The sequence below is a fragment of the Anabrus simplex genome, chromosome 10, assembly GCF_040414725.1.
Source record: "Anabrus simplex isolate iqAnaSimp1 chromosome 10, ASM4041472v1, whole genome shotgun sequence".
NCBI lineage: Eukaryota > Metazoa > Arthropoda > Insecta > Orthoptera > Tettigoniidae > Anabrus > Anabrus simplex.
The window spans coordinates 29449055-29461918 of record NC_090274.1 but is presented as its reverse complement, the minus strand read 5'-3'; the positions used below and the strand labels follow the sequence as shown (position 1 = coordinate 29461918).

The following is a 12864-nucleotide window of genomic DNA, read 5'->3' as shown; positions in this document are numbered from 1 at the left end:
TCAGCCGTGCTATCCTTAACATTAAAATTAAATAGGTAGACATGACTTAAGGCTAAACTTATAATTCTACATAAAGTGGCTTATAACATGAAAAGAAATACTACAAAATCACACTTGTTTAGATAAATCAAAAAGTGTATTGAAAAGGTGGACTTCTACGAGAAATTCTTTCATGACCTTGTATGTTTTAAGTGTTTGAAAGTATCTAGTGTGAACAATGGAGAATGCGCACCATTTCTTAGTACACCATGATTAAATGGAAACCTGGTTTTGGTGAGAAAATATCCCCGTTCTTTGCTATTCCTTCCAAGACTATTTCGACAACATCAATCACGCAGTAAGTATTTGACACTAAAAATTGCTTCCGTCACACCGACATAGCTCTGTTTAAGCTCTTTCCTTTTGCTGATACCTTCTTTTTCGAAGAGGAGGAACACTGCCAATTTTTCCTTTGATAAATGTTTATGTTTGCCTATTTGTGCATTTTAAGGAAAGTTCTGGTGTTGAACTTGTTTGCGTTCTCTCCTTTAGACAGGCTGTGTGTTTGAAGCGTGACCGTAGCTAGGCAACCACTTCCACGGCCACCTCAATCTCCAGAGTGGGCTAGAAACCACTCTCTTCACCGTCTTGAGGTTAAACAAAGCCACTAATGTTTACATACCTGAATCCCCAGGTGAACTGGTCTATGACAGACTGGTAGTGGGTGACTGCCTCGTCGTTCATACTCCAGGCACCTCCTATAATCTCGAACCTCCCCGAGTTGACAAGCTGCCTCACCTGGTTCCTCCTCCGTTCGCTCAGCTCTTGCCACCACTTCCAGAGGAAGGCCGTCTCCACCTGCACGAACCTGACACACACAGAACAGACGGAACATCATTTACGTCACTTCGAGACAATTAACTCTGTGAGAAATGACACTAATGGAAGAGAATGGTTAAAACAAATGGGATTCAAAGGGAGGAATGTTGTGAAGAGAAAAGAAAGAAATAGTGCTCAATAAATAAAGAAAAGAATTTAAAAGAGAAAAGGGGATAAATACAGTGGAACTCCAAATTAAAGAAAACCAAAAAAGAAAAGGGGGCATATTAAGGAGTAAGGAAATAAATAAAGCAAGAAAGAAAAAATTAAAGAAACAAGCAAACAGATATAAAAGACAAGGATTAGTGTGGATAATAGAGTAAATAAATTTAAAGGGGAAGAGAGAAAAAGTATTTTTTTTACACATTGCTTTACATCGCCGCGACACAGATAGTTCTCATGGCGACGATGGGATATGAAAGACCTATGAATGGGAAGGAATCGGGATGAAAATGGGAACCATGGGAAACCCCATCTTCAGGGCTGCCCACTGTCTTCCGGATGCAAGCTCACAGCTGCGCGCCCCTAACCACACGGCCGACTCGCTTGGTAAAAAATGTCCTTTGGAATAAGAAAGAAAGCAAAAGTCAAATACAGTAGAGACAATACGCGACACTCAGCGAGATATCGAGGGACAGCTATTAGAGCTCTCTCTGGCGGGTAGACCTGAGAACTACTGATTCTGCCATAAGAGCACGTGTATCTGTGTGTGAAGTTTTTGGTGTTATTTATGCATTTTCAGTGAGTTGACATAATTAAATAGTAGCGTGTGTCATTCCTTGATATCTCCTCTCAACATGAGGGGAAAGGTATGTGCTGTGTTTGGCTGCAGTAACTATGAAGTAGAGAAGAATGCGCGGTCTTTCTTTCGCTACCCTCGTGACAAGAAAATGTAAGTAATAATGTGTTTGCATATATATTCTTCCAGTGACAAAGAGATTTTTATAGTACTTCATAATCTTCTGACCTGCTCGACCCATATTTTAACTGGCTTAAAATATAATATGCGTATTTTATTGTATAGTGCAGCAGTTAACCTTCAATACCGATGTGTTGTTGTAGGTGTGATCTGTGGGTTTTGAAATGTCACATAAGTGATTTGGATAAGGTGTACAAGAAAGAAGGGACGCTTATACAAGAATTATCTGTTCAGATCATTTCCAGGCCAGCGACTTTAGAAATCCTCGACTATACAGCCAAGGGTATGTTATATTTTTACTCTAATTGTACGTAAATATTCCTCAAAGCATCACTATCGAAAACATTTTCATACTTTTCTTTCTTTTATCCCTCTTCTCAGATTAAAGCCGGGATTTTATAATTTTCTTTCTGTTAGTAGGCTTCATGTTAAGAGGAAAATTGTCCAGCTTTTAAATGTTAATTCATTGCATCATGTGTGTAAGGAATGTGTCGTTATTTTTATTGACAAGTGTCTTAATGTGATGATACGATGTTTTTTAAATGAGAAAAAACTCTAACCGTAAAAGTTCAGGCAGGAATGCTAAAGCAAAAAAGTAATACATAAATGAAAGATAAACCCATTTCACAGCAGTCCATTTCACATCTTGTTTATATGTCTAATTTCAGTCTTTAAATAATTCTTCATTCATTTATTCAGAATTGCTTTAGCAACTTCGAAGTTAATATCTCAATAACACTTTCTTTCTAGACGTAATTTATTTATCCATTTTCGTATATGCATTTCCATTGATATTTGAATTTAGCGCGACTTTTCAGGTCAAGTCACTAGGAGCGCCACCGTCGAATTGTCTCCCATTTTAACAAGGCTAAATCTGTAAGTGTCGCGTATTGTCTCTACCGTATTTGCTAAAGTCTTACCTGCGCTCCGGGTTTTTCCAGAGCTCGTTCACCACCGAGTTGAGGATGAGCTTAACTCCGGCCTCCTGGATGTATGACTCAGCTGTGAGAAACAAAAAACATACAGGCTAGTTACCAGTGAAGTTCGTACTCCAATAAAGTTGGTAGGATGATCAATAACACACCAACGATGAAAGATATTTTAGTCAATTTGCAAAATTTCTTATTACATTTCAAAATTTAAAATTTAAGAAAATTATTTTTAAATTCGAAGATATTTTATAAACTATTGAAATAGGTAAAAAATAGGTTTAAATTAATTCTGATCTGTAGTATACAAGGTTATTCAGCTAAGTTGTCCACCTCAAACGGCTGTGAGCTTGCATCCGGGAGATAGAGGGTTAGAATCCCACTGTCGGCAGCCCTGAACATAGTTTTCCGTGGTTTCCCATTTTCACACCAGGCAAATGCTGGGGATGTACCTTAATTAAGGCGACGGCCGCTTCCTTCCAACTCCTAGGCCTTCCTTACCCCATCGTCGCCATAAGACATATCTGTGTCGGTGCAACGTAAAGCCACCAACAAAAAAATGTCCACCTCAAATATCTTCTGACCCATTGAAATATATATTGTGCTTCGAAATGCTTTCATTGTACTAAGGGCCTCATAAAACATAGCCACTTCATCTCCATCGCATATGTAATTTCCGAGAAACTGACAGCAACTTCGTTTTTTAATGGGACTATACCTTATTCAATTTTTATTGACATTTTTCTTCATTACTTTTGGTTGTTTTGTTATTTATATTTTTCTTATTACATTTACTTGTGACAAAACTGTAAATTGTTCTGTGTTTTAGATTCCTGTGTCAATTAATTTGATCAGACTATTTCTATTTGCTTACATAAATGGCAATTTATTTGCATGGTGCATGTTATTTATTGCATCGCGAGGGGATACATGCCATTCTTTGTTTTTCCATCTGGTGAGAAAATGAACATATTCCTCGGCAATGAGTTGCCTAGTTACAGGAACCTCGTAGCAAGAAAGGTATTTTATAAAACATGGCGGCGTGTTCCCATCCTTCTCTATACAGCATTTCTTACCTGATTATCACGATACAGATTAATGGCCAAGTGCAACAACCTTGTTTAAGTTTCGGCTAACCAGTGTGTACGTAAACATAGTTTAAATTTAAGGCCCGGTTAGAAGGAAGCGTGGAGCACCGTTCTTAATCAATGTTTAGCTGGCAGTGGAATTAACACCCAATACAACAACTAATAATCGAGTGACAAGTTCAGTGATGTGCTTATTTTCCAAATATGACGAGTACTTTTGGAGATATTAAAGGGTTTGATATGTGAAGGCATTAGACCAGAGGTGCTCAAGCTGGGGGTTCCGTCTCGCAGGTGCCCGGCACTGTATGCGGGCGGACTGGGAGGCGATGAGCGCAGCGTATGCTATTCACCTACAGTGACGTTGCGGTTACGTCACACGCCGTGAAGGTTGGGCGAAGTTCAACCAGTCTTTCTCGATCACTGTGGCGATACCAGAGTTTGAAATGGAGGCAGAAAGTAATGGAAGAAAGAGAGCAGAAATCCGTGTCATTTTCAATTTACTTTGTAAGAAATAAGTTATTGATGTTCATTGCAGTTAGTGTATTTTGACCGGATACAATAAAAAGTTAGGCATACAACCTCAAATATGTTTTTATAATGTACCGAATGAATTACTATTTTCTCTATTACATTTTAAGAGTCACTTTATAATATACTAATATAACACAGAGTTAAGGTGAATTTACTGTTGCTTGGATTTAAATTATCTGATAAATTCACCAACAATCCAATCATGCTTACTGGGAATTACATCTGTTAGGTTTTTTTTTATTTTAAGGCATACCGTACATCTATTTGGTAGATCCATTTACATTGTTATAGCACAGTACTTTAATATTGAATAATAATAATTTCTTGTGGCTATTTCTAGCCGGGTGCAGCCCTTGTAAGGCAGACCCTCCGATGACGGTGGGTGGTATCTGCCATGCTTCTTATTGTGGTGGAGGATAGTGTAATGTGTGAATTGTACGGATGTTTGGGACAGCACAAACACCCAGCCCCCGAGCCACTGGAATTAACCAATGAAGGTTAAAATCCTCGACCCGCCAGGGAATCGAACCTGAGACCCTCTGAACCGAAGATCAGTACGCTGACCATTCAGCCAACGAATCGCACTTAATAGTGGATAGTAAATATCTATCTCCCCACTCATGATCAAAATCCCTTGACATTTAGAGGCTAGCGATTGTCATCGGGCGCCTGATAAGTTCTAAATACGATTTTCAAATTCAGTGAAATGGGAAATTCAAACAACAATACAGCACTGTGCAAAATTAAGCAGTAAACTTGTTGAATTACGTAAATATATTACTTTTTGCTGAATGAATAACAGGAATTTTACTTTTTAAGAATTGGAAATACATTCCCATCCAAGGAATTGTCAATCGTATCTTGTACGCTTAAACCATGTACCTTTGTAAACTGTAACACAAAAATTATAATGTGTCAGTTTTCTTTGAATGTATAAATATAAGAAAATAAAACTGGCTGTTTATATGAAGCGCAGTTTGAATCGAACCGGAATATTTTGAAACGGTCTGTTCTTTCGATTATAGCGCTTCGTAATGACCAAAGCCCGGATTTTCATGTCGTAACAGGTTAGATTGCAAACTAAATTTGGTTAAACCGGGCGAGTTGGCCGTGCGCGTAGAGGCGCGCGGCTGTGAGCTTGTATCCGGGAGATAGTAGGTTCGAATCCCACTATCGGCATCCCTGAAGATGGTTTTCCGTGGTTTCCCATTTTCACACCAGGTAAATGCTGGGGCTGTACCTTAATTAAGGCCACGGCCGCTTCCTTACAACTCCTAGGCCTTTCCTATCCCATCGTCGCCATAAGACCTATCTGTGTCGGTGCGACGTAAAGCCCCTAGGAAAAAAAAATTGGTTAAGAGGAAGTGTCGGCCACCCGCTCTTCCATAATGTAGCAAGAGTAACATAAATTACAGGAGTTCTGATGGACCGTACCCCTAATGTTCATGCAAACCCCATAGCATAATTGTTGTGAAGGTAGACTATACTTGCTGCTCGCTTCAGAAACTTTGCATTCTAACCTATTAATGCATAAAAATCCGGGCTCTAGTAATGACACTCGAACGTCACTGTTTGTTCCCCTCCCTGCAAAGTGCGTTCGCTCTCTCGCTTCGCTGTGACGTACGCTTGCTACGTAAGCTGCCCGCATTTACGTCACGCCAGCCCGGCCTCAGCGGGCGCCCAGCTGAGCACCTCTGCATTAGACAGTAGAGATGCGCCACTCACTGTTATGCTTGCTGATAAACACACATTCCTCACCCTTATGTCGAGCGGATATACAACATTATGACGAACAGCATTTCAGAGTTGCAAAACTTTTGTTTCGTTGACGCTGCATTGGAAAGAGACGAGGTAACAGAGTAAAATCTATATATATATCGAGAATCATCAAAATCAACCTGGCATACAAGGTAAGTATGAACACCTATAACAAGAAGAAGATCTCAATCAATGCAAAACTCAGACATAACCAGACAGTGATCCGTCCAGAAGCCGTACATGCAGCTGAATGTTTGAACCTGATAAAGGTAGGATTGTTCAAGAAGTTAGAACTGATGGAGTGAAAAGTTCTAAGGAAGATACTGAGAGCCCGAAGAACAGAGGATGGATCGTACAGAAAGAAAGCAAACCAAGAATTGTACCGCAAGATAGAAAAGATCTCAGACACCGTCCGGAAGAGGAGAGCCATGTTCTTTGGACACATCTACAGAATGGACCCGGAATACTGACCAACCAGATAGTAAGGATTTTTTGAGACCATGAAAACTGTGATACGCTGGCATCAAGAAGTGAAGAAGGATCTGACAGAAATGGGAATACAAGGACCAGAAATAAGCAACAGGTAAACTTACAAGTCTAAAATAAAGAACACAAAGAGTTTCCAAGGAAAAGTTAGTTTGCGGACCGAAACACCATGGACGGAAGAGAGAAGAAGGTTGCAAAATGAAAGAATGAAGGATTACTGGGCGCAGATCAAAGCCCAGAAGGGGCTGAAATCCAATTAACGTATTCCACAGTTGGCCAAAACGAAAGAAAGAAAGAAAAGAAAGAAAGAAAGAAAAGCTAATGTGTATGTTTCACAAAACTCAAGCTCTTAAACCAGAGGGAGTTAAAAGGGGCGGTTTGTACCAAAATCTTCCAAATCGTCTCAATAGTATAGTAATAATCTTGAATTTCTTGAAAAGTCAACGGAAATACATTTATTTTATGTAATTCAAAGCCGCACCAAGATTGGGATCGAGCTTGATAGATAGATTGTCGCTAGGAGACAGCGACTATTGGCCAACCGGAAGGACTGGTGTTCAGAACTGCTCAGTCCCTGAAATCAATAGTTCTTTCGGAGCAGATCTTTTAGTTCCTACTCTTCTCCCTCAGCAACTTCGCTCGCAAGAGTCCCAGGCGGCTGGGTTGCCGACATTGGTCCGTGACCAGCACGTTGGTATGTTATACCTGCTCAAGTTTTACGCCACAGCAGCCGAATGTATCTTTAAAAATTAACGATCATGATTGTTTTAAAGGGCGCACCAATGAGGTTCGGTGACTCTACATTATAAAAATTTGGATTATGACATTTGGGCTATGATTTCAAACCCTCTAAATATCGCATAACGTGCGTTTTAATTAGGACAATTACCTCTGAGTACTTTACATCACGAACACAAAAACGTAAAAATATTGTGTAGAAAATTGCATAAATTTAGGCCACGTTTTATGGTTTTCCTACTGGTGTTTCGTATTGCAATCAATCTGCACATGTAAATTTATATTTCACTAGAAAGTTCTCTCCGCGCACTCCTGTAGAAGAGTTCCGGGCCAATCTTCCGGTTAGTTTTACTCCAACTCCTACTCCTAGTCCCACAACGTCCCACTCAAACCGCATGCAATCGTCTCATTGGTCGGTTGGGACTTAAAGAACTACAACTCCGTTCGAGTAGCTCGAGCCGGGCTATGTCTGCAACTTCTGACGTTTAACGTTATATGGCATGCGCTGTAAAAAAAAGACCGAACTTTGTAAATTGCGCGCAAACCGCAAGATTGAGCGAGTTATGACTGTGGCGGCGCCTAGCGGCAACTTCTGACAACAGACCGCTGCTTTCCGCATTCCATTGCCTGCATTATCAGTTGAGTTAGAGCCTCTGAAGTGATTGCGTGTGTCACATGTTCGTCGAATTCTATAATGAAACAGCTTGAGGAAGAACGCGTGTGCGTGAAGTTCTGCTTCAAAGTTGGGAAAACGTTTGTGGAAACACTGGAGATGAGACGTGGGTGTACGGTTACGATGTCGAAACCAAAAGGCAATCATCACAGTGGGTGGGGAAAGGTTCTCCTCGACCGAAAAAAGCACGAATGAGTCGTTCAAACATCAAGGTGATGCTGTTTGTGTTTTTTGATTGGAAAGGCATTGTCCATCATGAGTTTGTACCCCGAGGCCAGACAGTGAACAAAGAACTGTACCAGAATGTTTTAACGCATTTGAGAGATGCTGTGCGCAGGAAGAGGCCTGAACTGTGGGAAAACAAATCCTTGATGTTGCACCAAATTCCTGTTGTGCCCCATCCGCCCTATTCTCCCGACTTGGCTCCAGCAGACTTTTTCTTATTCCCCAAATTGAAAACCACCTTGAAAGGACATCGTTTCCAAGACATTGAAGAGATCAAGGAGAATGCGACGAGGCAACTTCGCGCCATCAAAGAAAGTGCATTCCAGGAAGCATTCCAAAAGTGGAAGAAACGTTGGCAACACGCTGTTGATAGTGCAGGGGACTATTTTGAAGGGGACAGTCTGTGAAATGATGTAAGCTACATAATAAAGTTTCACGCCTCGTACAAGAAATGCTACTCACTGCCATAGTAGTACTGGTCCACGGTCTTGAGCCAACCAACGTCATCGTGAGAATGTGGTACTAGGTGTACATTGAGCAGGCCGGGTTCTGTTCGTGGACACGCCTGTAAGAAGATGAGCAACATTACCAAAATCCCTGGTAGTAAATTATCTCATATAAATTACTGACAGCAAAAGTCCCGGGCATAACAGTGCTAATTACACAAAAAAATGCGGCAAGTGTAATGACCAGTAACTAAGTATTGAATCTTAGTGTAGTGAACCCCTCAGCCGGAACAGTCAGCATAAAGCTGCACGGAACGTGAAGGAGCAGTCGGAACACTGAAATTCGTGCCCAAAAAATCATGTCTAAATGTTGTTTCTAGGATAAGAATGTTTTCATTCGTTCTGAAATACACCTGTCACAATTACACTGGCAGTAGATGTGTTTAAAAATGTCACAATGTTATTTTCACAAATTTATACTCACACAGTTGAAGAAACATTCGTCATTACTCAATTTACGTACACAATATACAAGCGGAACATGAAAATACAACTTAAACACAATATACAAGCTGAAAACGAAAATAAAAATTGTGGGATGTTTAATTTGGAAATGTCTTGTCATTGTGCCGCCTGAAGATCTCTCTGCAGACAAAATAGAAGAACATGAATTGATTTTCACTCTGTCCGGTTTTATTCTACTAAAAAGGTCCTAAACAGGACTCCGATGCGACATTATGCAAAGTCTTTTGTACGGTTATTTAACTGGACTTCAATGGAAACACTCTTACAGAACAGTTGAAGACAAAACAGAACACATTACGTTAAGCCAGTTGCCGATGCAACGGAACTCACAGAACAAAGAGGATGTGACAGAACATGGAACACGGAACACTCCAGCAAGTGGCGGCACACAGCCGGTATCGACAGTCAGCTAGTAGGCGAAAGGCAGTGCATAGTGGCGCTTCTGACGGGACAGCGAGTCACTGTCTCGGTCTCACTTGAGAAAGTTTCGGAACAATCGACACTCATTGTTCCGGAACAGCGTAACATAACTGTGTACCGGCACAGAGTGCCGAAACAAAGATATAGTGCCCAACCCTACCTCATATTACTAAAGCTGCTAAACTAAAGGTAGGGAGGAATGACCGCAGTTCATAAAATATGATATTTTTTTAATTTAGCGCGTTGTTTGTCCCAGGGAGGGTCTTGGAATAGATTGCGGCATTTGTGAAGTGGGATAGGTAGTAGCTTCGTTTGCCCCTCCGCTTATACCACCCCGCGGTACAATGCTTCAGACACTATGGATGCGTAATGTGTAAGAAGTAGTTCTAAGTACATCACTTCACCGCAGCTGTACACACCATTTCATAGCTGCATAAGACACAGAATGGAGGGAACGTTTAATGTACAAATTCATCAAACTCACAGGCTGTAAAGCAATGTCGGAGCTCATAAACAACATGTTGTCAAACAGGGTGATCCAGGTTGTGATGGGTACTAAGCATGGTAAACTTAAAGTGCTCATAATAGGCTGCCTCAAGGATCTGTGCTTTCCCCTTTGTTATTCAACCTGCATATTGCAGATATCGCTTCTACTACATCCCGTCAACTTGATTATGCTGAGAACCTTGCTATTATTACTCAACAGTCCACTGTGAATGCCATAGAAGAAATCCTAAATGCAGACCTTAAGAATTTGTGTGGATACTTCCAAAAGTGGTGTCAGATACCAGTGGCAGCTGGTGCAGAAAATCAGTTGTGTTCTGTAACCCATCCCCCCCCCCCCCACAAAAAATAAAAATATTTAGAAACATACCGCTATGTGGTTTTCAAGAGGCTCTCCGCTGAGTTTCCCAAACTGAACAAACACGCAAACAACCCCAACGCATATACACATTCCTCATACAAAACTATAAAACTACATAATTAAAGACACAGTAACACCTGCAATGGTAAAATACTCACGAACTCAAACACTTGGCGTGAGCGCGAAAAAAACAGAACTCCTCAATGTTACCGAAATCAATGAAGTTACGCCAGCAACGTAGTAATGCAAAATTACATGTCATGCTTTTATAGGCCTAGTGACATTTATAAACTAGGCATTCTAAATCAAAGAAAATCACAATATCATGTCCTTATTTTGACAACAATTTTTATAGTTCATCGATTTACAAATGTGGCCATGGAATAGGCAAGTTCGGAGTAGTCTATCATCTTTGGTATTAAAAGACCTGGTGGGAACAGCTGGTGGCTTCCTCTACAGTATTTTGTTTTCCCGTTTGTTTTGAGCGATCCCCTCTTAAATACTACCTGCCACGTCCTCATTTCGGTCGTAATGCAAGTGCGACTAGTGCTGCTTCTCTGTGGTCGAACGAAGAATCGCTGTGAAGTGATGTCTTGGCTGGTGTTTCTACAGCCTATCGGAAAAGTTGGGCACGCATGCGTAAAAGGCAGAGTTCCTGCTTTCTGGCGAAAAGCCTAGAAATTCTTGCTGAGCTGTGATCGCTGACGTCTGTATTTGATTGTAGATAATATTTTAAAGCAATTTATTTTTCAAATAGGCAATGTGCTGCAGCACTTCAGCACATAAGGTAGGGCTGCATCTGTCTGATGCCAAGCATCAGCAAAACAGAAATCTGTTTCTTCCACCTCAACAAGAGACAAGTCAATGTTACCTTGAACGATTCACTCAATGACGTGACTCTACCACACAACCCCAACCCACAGTATATTGTACTTACTTCGGACCGAATATTGTCCTTCGGGACACACTTAACTAAGAGTGCTGCTAAACTGAAGGCAAAGAATTTTGCTAGTTGCTTTACGTCGCACCGACACAGATAGGTCTTATGGCGACGAAGGGACAGGAAACGGCTAGGAGTGGGAAGGAAGCGGCCGTGGCCTTAATTAAGGTACAGCCCCAGCATTTGCCTGGTGTGAAAATGGGAAACCACGGAAAACCCATTTTCACACCAGACAAATGCTGGGGCTGTACCTTAATTAAGGCCACGGCCGCTTCCTTCCCACTCCTAGCCCTTTCCTGTCCCATCGTCGCCATAAGACCTATCTGTGTCGGTGCGACGTAAAGCAACTAGAAAGAAAGAGGATTCGCCACCAGGAGTACTTACGACTTGTGTGATACCGACCTCATATCCACAGGTGGTGATCGTGTCTTCTTCCTCATCCTTGATAGATCCCGCTGATCCAGAACCAATGGCGAGGAGTAGCAGTAACGTTAGGAACAGCATGTCTGTAATGGAGGTATTATTATTATTATTATTATTATTATTATTATTATTATTATTATTATTATTATTATTATTATGATACACACATACAAAAGTGTTGTTTGACCGAGTATGAAGACCATAGATTACAGTAAATGTGATATTCTGACGCCCGGCTACATAGGCAAACCACCAAAAGTTTCTGCCAAGCAGATTGCATATTACAACCGAGTAGGGGAGTGTCACGTTTCCGGAGTATCTGATGGACCTCATGGCATGCCCAAGGAGTCTCGTGTTTCTTTTCTTTTGTTGTTAGTTGTTTGTGCATGGCATTGTGAACATGTATCGGGGCTAATCGCCTGTTATATTCAATAAATACTATACTATACAACCGAGTATGAAAACTCCGATCGCGTGTGTTTATATTCTGTCCTGTCCATGTGGAATACGTCCATTTTGGTTGCCCTTGTTTGCCGCTGAATCGTGCCGCCACCACCACAATTAACAGCACTAACTCAGTCATACGGCATGGTGTTTTCTGGTTTAATTCCAAATATGAGTGAGAAATTATTTTTGTTCCAATTAGTATAAACTACTCATTAATTAATACCATGTTAAAATCCTTGTCGTATTACAGTCCACTGACACTATTTAATACAGATTACAAGTTGTTTGCAAAAATTCTTGCCAGATGATTACGACTCACCTTACCTAATATCTTAGGTTCAGAGCAGTAGAATGTGTTGAATAACTCCAACATCATACATGGCCTCTCAAATCTACGTAACTTTGTACTGCACATGTCCTCTCAACCCAACAGGTCTGCCGCAGTCGTCAGTATAGATTTTCAACAAGCCTTTGACTGCGTTAAACATTCTTATCTATGGTCTGTTCTAAGCAGATTTGCTTTCGCAAACAGGATAATCACAACACTACGAAACTCGTACAGCAATGCAACATCCAGACTACAAATTAATGGC

At 40.9% G+C, this 12864-nt stretch overlaps 1 protein-coding gene across 1 annotated transcript in view; it reads right to left on the bottom strand.

Moving 5' to 3' along the window:
* LOC136882349 (lysosomal alpha-mannosidase-like) overlaps positions 1-11905 on the bottom strand; it is a 375461-nt gene extending 363556 nt beyond the window's left edge. The window contains exons 1-4 of the mRNA XM_068229321.1: positions 11804-11905; positions 8668-8770; positions 2698-2779; positions 662-847 (exon numbers count right to left, since the gene is read on the bottom strand). Of these exons, the coding sequence (XP_068085422.1) occupies positions 662-847; positions 2698-2779; positions 8668-8770; positions 11804-11905 (473 nt within the window). The remainder of the gene's footprint in view (positions 1-661; positions 848-2697; positions 2780-8667; positions 8771-11803) is intronic.
* Positions 11906-12864: the final 959 nt, after the last annotated feature.